The sequence below is a fragment of the Pristiophorus japonicus genome, chromosome 4, assembly GCF_044704955.1.
Source record: "Pristiophorus japonicus isolate sPriJap1 chromosome 4, sPriJap1.hap1, whole genome shotgun sequence".
NCBI classification, from domain to species: Eukaryota; Metazoa; Chordata; class Chondrichthyes; family Pristiophoridae; genus Pristiophorus; species Pristiophorus japonicus.
Window position 1 is genome coordinate 154,169,565 of NC_091980.1, and position 15,422 is coordinate 154,184,986.

Genomic DNA, 15,422 nt, shown 5'->3' on the forward strand with positions numbered 1-15,422 from the left:
CGCTACCTAAGGCAGACGACCTATTTGCAGCGCTGGCAGGAGGCAAGACGTTCACCAAGCTCGACCTGACTTCGGCCGACATGACGCAGGAGCTGGAGGAGTCTTCGAAGGACCTCACCTGCATCAATGCGCACCCCAAGGGACCATTCATCTACAACAGATGTCTGTTTGGAATTCGGTCGTCTGCAGCGATCTTCCAGAGAAACATGGAGAGCCTACTCAAGTCGGTACCACGCACGGTAGTCTTTCAGGGCGACATATTGGTCATGGGCCGGGACACCGCCGAGCACCTACAAAACCTGGAGGAGGTCCTCCAGCGACTGGATCGCGTAGGGCTGCGGCTGAAGAGGTCGAAATGCGTCTTCATGGCAACAGAAGTGGAGTTTTTGGGAGAAATATCACGGCGGACGGCATTCGGCCCACAGACGCCAAGGCTATCAGGAATGCGCCCAGGCCGCAGAAAGTCATGGAGCTGCCGTCGTTCCTGGGACTCAACTATTTTGGTAACTTCCTATCGGGGTTAAGCACCCTCTTAGAGCCCCTTCATGTGTTATTGCGCAAAGGTGAGAACTGGGAATGGGGAAAAAAACAAGTAATTGCTTTTGAGAAAGCCAGAAACATTTTATGCTCCAACAAGCTGCTTGTATTGTATAACCCGTGTAAAAGACTTGTGTTAGCATGTGACGCGTCGTCGTATGGAGTCGGGTGTGTATTACAACAAGCTAACGTTCGGGGAAGTTGCAACCTGTCGCCTATGCTTCCAGGAGCTTGTCTAAGGCCGAGAGGGCCTACAGCATGATTGAGAAAGAGGTATTAGCGTGTGTGTTCGTGGTAAAGAAAATGCATCAGTACCTGTTTGGCCTCAAATTTGAGCTGGAAACCAATCACAAGCCCCTCACATCCCTGTTCGCTGAAAACAAGGGGATAAATACTAATGCCTCAGCCCGCATACAAAGGTGGGCACTCACGCTATCAATGTATAACTATACCATCCGCCACAAGCCAGGCACCGAGAACTATGCGGATGCTCTCAGTCGGCTACCATTGCCCACCATGGGGGTGGAAATGGCGCAGCCTGCAAACTTGTTGATGGTGGCGCAGCCCGCGGACTTGTTGATGGTCGTGTAAGCGTTTGAAAATGATAAATCACCTGTCACGGCCCGCCAGATTAGGACTTGGACTAGCCAAGATCCTCTGCTGTCCCTAGTAAAAAACTGTGTACTGCATGGGAGTTGGGCTATTCCAGCGGCGAACGGACGAGCTGTCCATTCAGGCAGACTGCCTGTTATGGGGTAACCGCGTAGTGCTACCAAAAAAGGGCAGCGAGACGTTCATCTCGGATCTCCACAGCACACACCCGGGTATCGTAATGATGAAAGCGATAGCCAGATCCCACGTGTGGTGGCCGGCATTGACTCTGACTTAGAGTTCAGTGTACGGCAATGCAGCGTATGTGCTCAGTTGAGAAACGCGCCCAGAGAGACACCACTAAGTTTGTGGTCCTGGCCCTCCAGACCATGGTCGAGGATCCATGTCGACTATGTGGGCCCGTTTCTCGGTAAAATGTCCCTGGTGGTGGTGGATGCTTTTTCAAAATGGATTGAATGTGAAATAATGTCGGGAAGCACCGTCATCCTCACCATTGAAAGCCTGAGGGCCGTGTTTGCCATACTGGTCAGTGATAACGGGCCATGTTTCACGAGTGCCGAATTTAAAGAATTCACGACCCACAATGGGATCAAACATGTCACCTCGGCCCCGTTTAAACCAGCCTCCAATGGGCAGGCAGTACAAACCATGAAACAGAGCCTTAAACAAGTCACAGAAGGCTCACTCCAAACCCGCCTGTCCCGAGTACTGCTCAGCTATCGCACGAGAGCCCACTCGCTCACAGGGGTTACTTTAACCTCTCTGTGTGCAGCCTCATCTGTGTTAGGAACAGCTCAGAATTCGATGGGCCTGAACAGCCACAGTCCCGCAAGCTCGAGAACTGGAATGTGTTTGAATTTCCCGGAGATCTCATGAGGTATCGCTGTAAGGGCGGCGCATGTGTAATTATTGTCAAATAATAGTTTGCACTCTATGCTTAACACTCTGTGAACAGCAATAAGAAATGCTGTGCCGGGATTTTGGGCGTTGCTGATTTCAGGGCGGTAATGGCGGCGGGGCGGTAAAGTCTGCGCCCGGGAACAGTTTGCGCCTCAGTCAGCAAAATTGGTCAGCTGGGCCCCGAGTGTGGGGTGGGGCGCTAAGGGAGGAGTTACACACCTCTCTCAGGGCGCTAGGCCGGCTGAGCAAGGGACAATCCTGAGCTAAACAGCCGGCCTGGGAGCGCCCTGAGAGAGGCCTAGGGAGAGAAAAACCTGAAAATACCCAAAACATTCCCAATCCATAGCCCACACAGCACAACATAAATCGTCAAAAAAATAAAATTAAACCAATCACACTTACCCGAGTGAACATTACTGACCTCACTGCGGCCGGTATAGGTCGGACTGCCCGCTTTCCCTGGCGGTCCCAGCAGGGGGCGCCGCGGGGCGTACTGGTCGGGCGGGAGTCACAAACCGAGCAGGTGTCACAACCAGGGGCGTTGCACACCGGCTCGTCTCTCCCGGGCGGTAATGCTCTGTGTCCCGCCGACACAGGCCCCAAAAACCCCGGTGGCTTGGGGAGGGGGGGGGGGGGGGCTGCGCTGGAAGCTGGCTGCCCTCCCAGAACAGCTCACCGCCGTCATTGCCACCCCTCCTGCTCCCCTGCTCCCCGGGGACGCAAACAACTTTTCGACCAGGAGTGGCGCCGCTAACGACTCCTGCTAAATTCGGTGGGAGTTCAGCGGCGGCGGTTACCCATAGCACCTGCTCTGCCGGCGATCATGACGTCATCATTGTGCTCAGCGCCCCGATAGTGTCCCAGGCCCTAAATTGGGCATCGCCCCCTGAAGCTGCGGTGTGGGGCGATGCGAGCAACAGCTTCAGGGGTCGTGAACCGGGTGGAGGGGCCACGAACCGGGTGGAGGGGCCACTCGCGGATCGTTAGAGGGAAGATCTGCGATATTCTGGTGCGGCCCGTGGGCACTTTGAACGCGGAGTCCGTGCCGCGATCGATCAGCCCGGCACGCTGCTTGAGACACGGCACGGCAAGCCCGCTCCCCGCTGCCCTCTCCCCCTTTCCCTACTCCCCCGCTCCCCGCTCCCTCTCCCCCGCTCCCCTCTCCCTGCTCCTCTCCTCTCCTCCGCTCCCTCTCCCCCACTCCCCACTGCCCCGTTCCCCTCTCCCCCGCTGCCCTTCTCCGCTCCCTCTCCCCGCTGCCCCTCTCCGCTCTTCCCTCTCCCCCTGCTCCCCTCTTTCCCGCTCCCCCAGGGAAACTCAGAGTTTGAAGCTTGGTCCCTTCTGTTTATTGAAGGGAAGAGTTCCTGTGGGGAGGCCCAGTGCACAGCGCTCCGCTCCCACACGTCCTCTCTGGTAGGCGCCACCGGAAAGGAAGTGGAGCGCATTGTTTAGCGAGTAGGGTGGGGCAGGGCCTCCACGCCTGGCGCAAAAATTCCCGCCTCCCGGATGTTACCGCCCCCAATCGGCTCGTACGGAATTTCCCGCCTATTGTTTTGAGGAGTAACATAAACTTCGAAATAGGAACACCCGTCTGTAACAGGGAGACGCTTCACTAATGGGGGAGGCCTCGGAGAGCTAGGCCGCATCCTCTCCTCGTCCATGTTCCTGTCTAACCGTGTTTTCAGTCGCGGTCACTGGGCGGGGGTCAGAAGCAGGAACGCTGGCTGATTGTCCATCCGCTCCCCACCTCAACCAGCGAGGGCTGAGGCTGTGTGCGGCTCTTGAGCTGCTGCTCCAGCCGAGACCCACAAATACTGGATTTCCCAATCCTGTCTGCCTCTGTTTGTGCCCCGGAGGGGCGGTAATGGCGGCGGTGAGCTGTTCCGGGCGGGCGGCCAGCTCCCCCCCCGGGGTTTTCAGGCTGGTGTCGGCGGGGCGCGGAGCACTACCGCCCGGGAGAGGCGAGCCGGTGTGTAACGCCCCTGGTTGTGACACCGGCTCGGTTTGTGACTCCCGTACGCCCCGCAGCGCCCCCTGCTGGGACCGCCTGGGAAAGCGGGCTGTCCGACCTATACCGGCCGCAGTGAGGTCAGTAATGTCCACCTCAGGCAAGTGTGATTGGTTTAATTTTGCAATTTATGTTGTGCTGTGTGGGCTGTGGATTGGGAATGTTTTGGGTATTTTCAGGTTTTTCTCTCCCTAGGCCTCTCTCAGAGCGTTCCAAGACCGGCTGTTTAGCTCGGGATTGTCCCTTGCTCATCCGGCCTAGCGCCCTGAGAGAGGTGTGTAACGCCTCCCTTAGCGCCCCGCCCCACACTCAAGGCCCAGCTGACCAATTTTGCTGACTGAGGCACAAACTGTTCCCGGGCACAGACTTTACCGCCCCGAAATCAGCAACGCCCAAAATCCAGCCCTAGTTTGTCGGGATCAGTATCACATTGAGTAGCACATGCAAGCACTGAGCCATGGGCTAATCTAGGAAAATAACATTCGGTCCCCACACAGGCTGTCCCGAGAACACACCAAACATTCCACAAAAAGTCAGCACAATATAGCAAGCCCCTCACCATCACCATACATTCACCGAAAATATCACCTTCTTCACCATAACATCACCCGCATTCCACACCCTCACCATAACACCAGAGCCTCAGTGGGTGCTCGTCAATACTTACTGGGTATTTTTCGATGGTTTCTGTCAGTAACATATCACCAAATATTGTTCGGCAGTAGTCTGCCATCTTAGCTTGCTGTTTAGGGCTGTGGGAAATTTAAGTAAACAAGTCAGACAGGAATTGGTGAGAGAGACAGGCACTGGGGGAGAGAGACGGGCACTAGGGGAGAGACTGGCACTGGGGGAGAGAGACTGGCACTGGGGGAGAGAGACGGGCACTGAGGGAGAGAGATGGGCACTGGGGGAGAGAGACGGGCACTGGGGGAGAGAGACGGGCACTGGGGGAGAGAGACGGGCACTGGGGGAGAGAGACTGGCACTGAGGGAGAGAGAGGGGCACTGGGGGAGAGAGACTGGCACTGGGAGAGAGAGTGGGGCACTGGGGGAGAGAGTGGGGCACCGGGGGAGAGAGACTGGCACTGAGGGAGAGAGACAGGCACTGGGGGAGTGAGTGGGGCACTGAGGGAGAGAGATAGGCACTGGGGGAGAGAGATGGGCACTGGGGGAGAGAGACGGGCACTGGGGGAGAGAGACTGGCACTGGGGGAGAGAGACAGGCACTGGGGGAGTGAGTGGGGCACTGAGGGAGAGAGATAGGCACTGGGGGAGAGAGACGGGCACTGGGGGAGAGAGACTGGCACTGGGGGAGAGAGTGGGGCACTGGGGGAGAGAGTGGGGCACTGGGGGAGAGAGACGGGCACTGGGGGAGAGAGACTGGCACTGAGGGAGAGAGACGGGCACTGGGGGAGTGAGTGGGGCACTGGGGGAGAGAGAGAGACGGGCACTGGGGGAGAGAGTGGGGCACTGGGGGAGAGAGGCGGGCACTGGGGGAGAGAGTGGGGCACTGGGGGAGAGAGACGGGCACTGGGGAGAGAGTGGGGCACTGAGGGAGAGAGACTGGCACTGGGGGAGAGAGACTGGCACTGGGGGAGAGAGTGGGGCACTGGGGGAGAGAGACAGGCACTGGGGGAGAGAGACTGGCACTGAGGGAGAGAGACGGGCACTGGGGGAGTGAGTGGGGCACTGAGGGAGAGAGACTGGCACTGAGGGAGAGAGACGGGCACTGGGGGAGTGAGTGGGGCACAGGGGGAGAGAGACTGGCACCGGGGGAGAGAGACGGGCACCGGGGGAGAGAGACGGGCACTGGGGGAGAGAGACGGGCACTGGGGGAGAGAGACAGGCACTGGGGGAGCGAGTGGGGCACTGGGGGAGAGAGTGGGGCACTGGGGCGGAGAGTGGGGCACTGGGGGGGAGAGTGGGGCACTGGGGGGGGAGAGTGGGGCACTGGGGGAGAGAGTGGGGCACTGGGGGAGAGAGTGGGGCACTGGGGGAGAGAGTCGGGCACTGGGGGAGAGAGTCGGGCACAGGGGGAGAGAGTGGGACACCGGGGGAGAGAGTGGGGCACTGGGGGGGGAGAGTGGGGCACTGGGGTAGAGAGTGGGGCACCGGGGGAGAGAGTGGGGCACCGGGGGAGAGAGTGGGGCACTGGGGTAGAGCGTGGGGCACCGGGGGAGAGACTGGGACACTGGGGGAGAGACTGGGACACTGGGGGAGAGAGTGGGGCACTGGGAGAGAGAGTGGGGTACTGGGAGAGAGTGGGGCACTGGGGGAAGAGAGTGGGGCACTGGGGGATGAGAGTGGGGCACTGGGAGAGAGTGGGGCACTGGGAGAGAGTGGGGCACTGGTGGGGAGAGTGGGGCACTGGTGGGGAGAGTGGGGCACTGGGGGGTGGAGAGTGGGGCACTGGGGGGTGGAGAGTGGGGCACTGGGGGGGAGAGTGGGGCACTGGGGGAGAGAGACTGGCACTGGGGGAGAGAGACGGGCACTGGGGGAGAGAGTGGGGCACTGGGGGAGAGAGTGGGGCACTGGGGAAGAAAGTCGGGCACTGGGAGAGAGAGACAGGCACTGGGAGAGAGAGACAGGCACTGGGGGAGCGAGTGGGGCACTGGGGGAGCGAGTGGGGCACTGGGGGAGAGAGTGGGGCACTGGGGCGGAGAGTGGGGCACTGGGGCGGAGAGTGGGGCACTGGGGCGGAGAGTGGGGCACCGGGGAGAGAGTGGGGCACTGGGGGAGAGAGTGGGGCACTGGGGGAGAGAGTGGGGCACTGGGGGAGAGACTGGGACACTGGGGGAGAGAGTGGGGCACCGGGGGAGAGAGTGGGGCACTGGGAGAGAGAGTGGGGTACTGGGAGAGAGTGGGGCACTGGGGGAAGAGAGTGGGGCACTGGGGGATGAGAGTGGGGCACTGGGAGAGAGTGGGGCACTGGGAGAGAGTGGGGCACTGGGGGATGAGAGTGGGGCACTGGGAGAGAGTGGGGCACTGGGAGAGAGTGGGGCACTGGGAGAGAGTGGGGCACTGGGAGAGAGTGGGGCACTGGTGGGGAGAGTGGGGCACTGGTGGGGAGAGTGGGGCACTGGTGGGGAGAGTGGGGCACTGGGGGGTGGAGAGTGGGCACTGGGGGGGAGAGTGGGGCACTGGGGGGAGAGTGGGGCACTGGGGGAGAGAGTGGGGCACTGGGGAGAGAGTGGGGCACTGGGGGAGAGAGACTGGCACTGGGGGAGAGAGACGGGCACTGGGGGAGAGAGTGGGGCACTGGGGGAGAGAGTGGGGCACTGGGGAAGAAAGTCGGGCACTGGGAGAGAGAGACAGGCACTGGGAGAGAGAGACAGGCACTGGGGGAGCGAGTGGGGCACTGGGGGAGCGAGTGGGGCACTGGGGCGGAGAGTGGGGCACCGGGGCGGAGAGTGGGGCACCGGGGGAGAGAGTGGGGCACTGGGGGAGAGAGTGGGCACTGGGGGAGAGAGTGGGGCACAGGGGAGAGAGTGGGCACAGGGAGAGAGTGGGGCACCGGGGGAGAGAGTGGGGCACCGGGGGAGAGAGTGGGGGCACCGGGGGAGAGAGTGGGGCACCGGGGAGAGAGTGGTACACTGGTGGAGAGAGTGGGGCACTGGGGAGAGAGTGGGGCACTGGGGAAGAGAGTGGGCACTGGGGGAGAGAGTGGGGCACTGGGGGAGAGAGTGGGGCACTGGGGAGAGAGTGGGGCACTGGGTGAGAGAGTCGGGCACTGGGTGAGAGAGTGGGGCACAGGGGCGAGAGTGGGGCACAGGGGGAGAGAGTGGGGCACCGGGGGAGAGAGTGGGACACTGGGGGAGAGAGTGGGGCACTGGGGGGGGGGAGAGAGTGGGGCACTGGGGGGGGGGGAGAGTGGGGCACTGGGGGGGGAGAGTGGGCACTGGGGGAGAGAGTGGGGCACTGTGGGAGAGAGTGGGGCACTGGGGGAGAGAGACTGGCACCGGGGGAGAGAGTGGGGCACCGGGGAGAGAGTGGGGCACCGGGGGGAGAGAGTGGGACACCGGGGAGAGAGTGGGACACCGGGGGAGAGAGAGAGTGGGGCACTGGGGGCGGCGGAGAGTGGGGCACTGGGGGAGAGAGTGGGGCACTTGGGGTAGAGGAGTGGGGCACTGGGGGGGGGGGGGAGAGTGGGGCACTGGGGCAGACTGGCACTGGGGTAGAGAGTGGGGCACTGGGGTAGAGAGTGGGGCACTGGGGTAGAGCGTGGGGCACCGGGGAGAGACTGGGACACTGGGGGAGAGAGTGGGGCACCGGGGGAGAGAGTGGGGCACTGGGAGAGAGTGGGGTACTGGGAGAGAGTGGGGCACTGGGGGAAGAGAGTGGGGCACTGGGGGATGAGAGTGGGGCACTGGGAGAGAGTGGGGCACTGGGAGTGAGTGGGGGCTCTGTGGAGAGTGGGGCACTGGTGGGGGAGAGTGGGGCACTGGGGGTGAGTGGGCATTGGGGGGCGAGAGTGGGGCACTGGGGGGGAGAGTGGGGCACTGGGGGGGGAGAGTGGGGCACTGGGGAGAGAGAGTGGGACACTGGGGAGAGAGAGTGGGGCACTGGGGAGTGAGAGTGGGGCACTGGGGGGGCAGAGTGGGGCACTGGGGGGGCAGAGTGGGGCACTGGGGAGAGAGAGTGGGGCACTGGGGAGAGAGAGTGGGGCACTGGGGAGAGAGAGTGGGGCACTGGGGAGAGAGAGTGGGGCACTGGGGAGTGAGAGTGGGGCACTGGGGGGAGAGAGTGGGACACGGGGGGGGGGGGGAGAGTCGGGCACTGGGGGAGAGAGTCAGGGGAGAGTCGGGTACTGGGGAAGAGAGTGGAGCACTGGGGGAGAGAGTCGGGCAGGGATAACCCCCCTGCTCTTCTTCGAAATAGTGCCATGGTATCTTTTATGTCCAACTGTGAGAGCAGATGTTTAACGTTTCATCTGAAAGGCGGCACCTCCGACAGTGCAGCAAACCCTCAGCACTGCACTGGAGTGTCAGCCAAAAATTTTGTTGCATAAGTCTCTCGAGTGGGGCTTGAACCCACAACCTTCTGACCCAGAATCCTGATTGGAATCTGCCGGGTTATTGTAAAAACCCAAGTGGTTCAGTAATTCTCTGTGTGATTGGCTCTTTATGCCCTCTGAACTGGCTCAGAAAACCGCTTGGTTGCAAGCAGTGTCAGCTGTGGTTCAGTGGGCAGCACTCTCACCTCTGAGTCAGAAGGTTGTGGGTTCTAATCCCACTCCAGGGACTTGAGCACATAAATCTAGGCCAACACTCTTTGTGCAGTGCTGAGGGAGTGCTGCACTGTCGGGAGGTGCTGTCTTTCAGGTGGACATAGCACTGTTTCGAAGAAGAGCAGCGAAGTTAACCCCATCAACGTAACAAAAACTGATTATCCGGTCATTATCACATTGCTGTTTGTGGGAGCTTGCTGTGCGCAAATTGGCTGCTGTGTTTCCCAACATTATAACAGTGACTGCACTTCAAAAAGTACTTCATTGGATGTCTGGTGGTTGTGAAAGGTGCTATAGAAATGCAAGTCTTTTCTGATTCGATTATCTGCTACTCAGAATTTGGAAGAAATAGCATCGATATTACTTACGAGTCAACATGATTCTCAAAGGACAGTATGACTGGGTACTGGGAGGTTTTGAAAGCACTCTCTGCTATAGCCTCGATCACATCCTGTGACAGGAAACATTGGTAACATGTTCATTTCAAGCAGCTGATTAACATTCTGACATTGTTTGCAAGGCTGGGATTTTCCGCCCATTACGTTGCTGATCTGATAGGCTGGGGTTGTGTAAATTCTAGTCAGGTAGATCAGGTACACAGTGACCTCATAGCACACTCAGGCCAGGCCTTTGCTGCATTAACCCGTACATTGAGGGAGAGCCTTTTCACAGCGGACTGAGGAACTCCGGAATCCCACGGAGGTGCTTCAGGAGCAGGAAGGACTGGGATCCCAGTTCACTGCAGTGACAAAGCAGGACTCATTGCTGACCTCAGCCAAGCCACAGCCAGGAGGTCCTCAGCGCCGACAGACGCCACCCAATGGACAGGGAGGGAGGTTGGAGGGAGAATCACCTGTCCCAATGAATTAGCAACAGGAGTCGGCCATTCGGCCCCTCGAGCCTGCTCCGCCATTCAATGAGATCATGGCTGATCCTTGACCTCAACTCCACTTTCCTGCACTATCCCCAAATTCCTTGATTCCCTTAGTATCCAAAAATCTATCGATCTCTGTCTTGAGTATACTCAACGACTGAGCCTCCACAGCCCTCTGGGGCAGAGAATTCCAGAGATTCACCAACCTCTGAGTGAAGACATTTCTCCTCATCTCAGTCCTAAATGGCCGACCTCTTATTCTGAGACTGTGATCCCTGGTTCTAGACTCCCCAGCCTGGGGAAACATCCTCCCTGCATCTACCCTGTCCAGCCCTGTAAAAATATTGTATGTTTCAATGAGATCACCTCTCATTCTTCTAATCTCTAGAGAATATAGGCCTAGTCTACTCAATCTCTCTGCCATGTATGTACATGCTGTTTGTAGCCAGCAGATGGTGTCATTGTTGGAGGCCACTGAGCAGCACACACATGGTGCTGCTCTGGTATAAAAGGCCAGCCATTTTGAGAGTCAGGCACTTTGGGCTTAAATAAAGCAAAGCAAGGTTGTACCTTGCTTAGTTAAACAGTACTCAGTTTTCCATACTTAACATTTGGCGACAAGAATACAAGAACCTTTGTTTGCAAAATGAGCACGATTGGATTTTTAGAATGCTTCGTGGAGGGAGAAGATTGGGCAGACTTTGAGTCGTTTGAACCAATACTTTGTGGCCAACAAAATGAAGGGGATTGACGATGCAGATCGGCGTCGGGCCGTGTTCCTCACTGTGTGTGGCAGCAGTGCCGATTTAAGCAATATAGTTGCAAAGGCTGTCTGAGAGTGGGGCATCTCCAGCACAAGTGTCTGCAGATGAGCAAGCGAGCTGCGACACACCATGTAGAGGATGAGTCAGACTAGCGCGGATCCGGATATGCAATCCAAGATGCCAGAGGAGGAAGTGTATGGACTGTACTCTTTCATAACCAAGAATAAACCAATTTTGATTAATGTGAAGTTTAACGGGATACTGGTATCGATGGAACTGAACACAGGGGCGATTCAGTTGATCATGAACGAGAGGGCATTAATAAGCTGTGGGATACTAAGACTGTGAGGCCCAGGCTGAGCCCTGTTAACGTCAAGCTGCGCACGTACACCAAAGAACTGATAAAGGTGATTGGCAGTGCACAAATGAATGTGTCGTATAACGGTGCGGTTCACGAGTTACCGCTGTGGATTGTTCCAGGCAATGGCCCAACGCTGCTCGGCAGGAGCTGGTTGGAGAAAATCAGATGCGGCTGGAACGACATAAAGGCATCGTCGGAGGAAGATACATGTGCCCAAGTATTGAGTAAGTTCCCCTCACTGTTTGAACCGGGTATCGGCAACTTCACGGGAGACAATAAGATGTATTTACTCTTGTACTCAAATCCTCTTGTAATAAAGGCCAACATACCATTTGCTTTCTTATTTGCTTACTGTACCTGCATGTTAACTTTCAGTGATTCATGTACAAGGACACCCAGGTCCCTCTGAATACCAACATTTCCCAATCTCTCACCATTTAAAAATACTCTGCTTTTCTATTTTTCCTACCAAAGTGGATAACTTCACATTTCTCCACATTATATTCCATTTGCCATGTTGTTGCCCACTCACTTAATCTGTCTATATCCCCTTGAAGCCTCTTTGCATTCTCCTCATAACTTACATTCTCACCTAGCTTTGTATCATCAGAAAACTTGGATATATTACATTTCCAAATCATTGATATAGATTGTGAATAGCTGGGGCCCAGCACTGATCCTTGCGGTACCCCACTAGTTACATCCTGCCAACCCGAAAATGACCCATTTATTCCTACTCTCTGTTTTCTGTCCGTTAACCAATCCTCAATCCATGCTATTATATTACCCCCAATCCCATGAGCCCTCATTCTGTTTAATAACCTCTTGTGTGGCACCTTATCAAATGCCTTCTGAAAATCCAAATACACTACATCCACTGGTTCCCCCTTATCTATTCTTCTAGTTACAACCTCAAAAACTCTAACAGATTTGTCAAACATGGTTTCCCTTTCATAAATCCATGTTGACTCTGCCCAATCTTATTATTTTCTAAGTGCCCGGTTACTACATCCTTAATAATAAATTCTAGCATTTTCCCTGCGACTGATGTCAGGCTAACTGGTCTGTAGTTCCCCGTTTTCTCTCTCCCTCTTTTCTTAAATAGGGGGATTACATTTGCTACCTTCCAATCTTTTCCTTTTTATGTAAAAAGAAGCTCTAGAAGCTTTTACAGTTTGTTTTTATGTCTCCCGCTAGTTTACTCTCATTCTATTTTCCCTTTCAATCAATTTCTTGGTCTTCCTTTGCTGAATTCTAAAATCCTCCCAATCCTCAGGCTTACTGCTCTTTTTGACAACATTATAAGCCTCTTCCTTTGATCTAATACTATCTTTAACTTCTGATGTTGGCCACGGTTGGACTTTTCCTGTGGAGTTTTTGTGCCTTAAAGGAATGTATGTTTGTTGTAAATTATGTATTAATTCTTTAAATGCTAGCCATTGTTTGTCTACCATCATACCTTTTAATGTAGTTTCCCAATCTACCTTAGCCAACTTGCTTTGTTTAGATTTCTGACCCTAATTTTGGATTTAACTAAATCACTTTCAAGCTCAATATAAAATTCTACCATATTATGGTCACTCTTCCCTGAAGGCCCATTTACTGCAAGGTTATTAATTAACCCTTTCTTATTGCATAAGACTAGATCTAAAATAGTTTGTTCCCGAGTTGGTTCCTCAACATATCGATCTAGAAAACCATTTTGTATACATTCTATGAATTTGTCCTTGACACTATTACCGCAAATTTGGTTTGTCCAGTCTATATGTAGATTAAAGTCCCCCATGATTACTGTATTACCCTGGTTACATGCACCTGTAAGTCCCTGATTGATACTGTGCCCTACACTACCACTACTGTTTGGGGGCCTATAAACAACTCCCACCAATGTTTTTTGCCCCTTGCTGTATCTTAGCTCCACCCAAACTGATTCTATGTCTTGATTTTCCGAGCTGAGATCCTTTCTCTCTACTGTCTTTATCCCATCCTTTATTATCAGGGCTACCCCTCCTCCTTTTCCATTTTGCCTATCTCTTCTAAAAGTTAAGTATCCTGGAATATTTAGTTCCCAACCTTGGTCACTTTGCAACCACGTCTCCGTAATGGCTATTAGATCAAACCTATTCATTTCTATCTGCGCTATTAATTCATCTATTTTGTTGTGAATGCTTCGCGCATTCAGATAAAGTGCCTTTGGATTTGACTTTTTTCTATTTTTCCTTGATGTCACTTTAGTCAGCGATGCCCTTTTACCTATTACCTCTGCTCTAGATTCTCGACATTTCTCATGCTGCTTTTAAATTTATTCTTTCCTGAATCCTCCCCCCCCCCCCCCCACTTCATTAATTTGATTCGCCAGGACACTGGTTCCAGTCCAGTTTAAGTGAAGCCTGTCCCAACGGATCAGCTCCCTCTGGTGCCAGTGCCCCATAAAGCAAAACCCTTGCCTCCCACACCACTCTTTGAGCCACGCATTTAACTTTCTGATTTGCTTGTCTCTATACCAATTGGTGCGTGGATAAGGTAACGATCCAGAGATTATTTCCTTTGAGGTTCTTAATTTGGACCTCAACTCCTCAAACTCTTTCAGCAGAACCTCATTCCTAGTTCTACCTATGTCGTTGGTTCCTACGTGGACCACGACAACTGGATCCTTCCCAATCCAAGTTCTTCTCCAGCCACGAGGAGATGTCTTTAACCCTGGGACCGGGCAGGCAACACAACCTTCGAAACTCCTGGTCGCAGTTGCAGAGAACAGTATCTATCCCTCTGACCATACTGTCCCCTACCACAACTACATTCCCTTTCACTCCCCCACAATAACGTGAACCACATCAAAACACATCAACACATCATTGGCTTGAATTATCACTTTGATAAAACAGTCTCCCAGCTTTTGCCATGTACTCTAACTGAATGCAAAATTCATACGATTACCTTGAAGAGAATTTCTGTTGTCATGGTGTAACCGTGTGTGATGATTGGCTCTTCATCTGGTGTCCGTCCTTTCCAACAGTCAAGCTCCAAGCAGCGACACCCAGCAAGGAGGACCTGGCGATACATCTCAGGGGAGGAAATCCCAGAGAACTGGCCAGCTAGCAGGATGGAGAATGGAAAGAGAGGTCCGACATCAAAGATAGAAATGTGCAATGAGTGTAATCATCATATCATCGGCAGTCCCTCGGAATCGAGGAAGACTTGCTTCCTCTCTAAAAATGAGTCCTTAGGTGGCTGAACAGTCTAATACGAGAACCACAGTCCCTGTCACAAGTGGGACAGATAGTCATTGAGGGAAGGGGAGGGTGGGACTGGTTTGCCGCACGCTCTTTCCGCTGCTTGCGCTTGCTTTCTGCATGCTCTCGGTGATGATTCCTTGATGAATGTACAGAAGCCTCGGTTGCATCACTGTACACACATATTCATCAATGAGTATACATATTCTTCAACGAGTACACTTAGTCTTCAATATGTGTACATACTTTATGTACATGCTCTTAAATGAATGTACATGTATTCATGTATAGGTATATGTGTATACCTAGTCATATACCTATACCACGGATTAATCAAGGACAGTTAGCATGGATTTATTTAGGGAAGGTCGTGATTTAATGGCTAACTTGATTTAATTTTTTGAGGAGGTAACAAGGAGGGTCTATGAGGGCAGTGTGTATGATGTATTGTATAGAGATTTTAGCAAGGCTTTTGATAAGGTCCCACATGGCAGACTGGTCATGAAAGTAAAAGCCCATGGGATCCAGGGCAAAGTGGCGATGCATCCAGAATTGGCTCAGAGGCATGAAGCAATGGTTGATGGGTGTTTTTGTGATTGGAAGGCTATTTCCACTGGGGTTCCGCAGGGCTCAGTGCTGGGTCCCTTGCTTTTTGTGGTATATATCAATGATTTAGACGTGAATGTAGGGGTATGATTAAGAAATTTTCAGATGATACTAAAATCGGCTGTGTGGTTGATAATGAAGAAGAAATCTGTAGACTGCAGGAAGATATCAATGAACTGGTCAGGTGGGCAGAACAGTGGCAAATGGAATTCAATCCTGAGAAGTGTGAGGTCATGGATTTGGGGATGGCTAACAAGGAAAGGGAATACACATTAAATGGTAGGATACTGAGGAGTGTAGAG

The 15,422-nt window shown here is 54.3% G+C and overlaps 1 protein-coding gene across 1 annotated transcript in view; it reads right to left on the bottom strand.

Annotated features, from left to right (window-relative positions):
• LOC139262701 (1-phosphatidylinositol 4,5-bisphosphate phosphodiesterase beta-2-like) overlaps nucleotides 1–15,422 on the bottom strand; it is a 398,767-nt gene that overhangs the window by 339,851 nt on the left and 43,494 nt on the right. The window contains exons 11-13 of the mRNA XM_070877853.1: nucleotides 14,219–14,376; nucleotides 9,651–9,733; nucleotides 4,725–4,809 (exon numbers count right to left, since the gene is read on the bottom strand). Coding sequence (XP_070733954.1) covers nucleotides 4,725–4,809; nucleotides 9,651–9,733; nucleotides 14,219–14,376 — 326 coding nt within the window. The remainder of the gene's footprint in view (nucleotides 1–4,724; nucleotides 4,810–9,650; nucleotides 9,734–14,218; nucleotides 14,377–15,422) is intronic.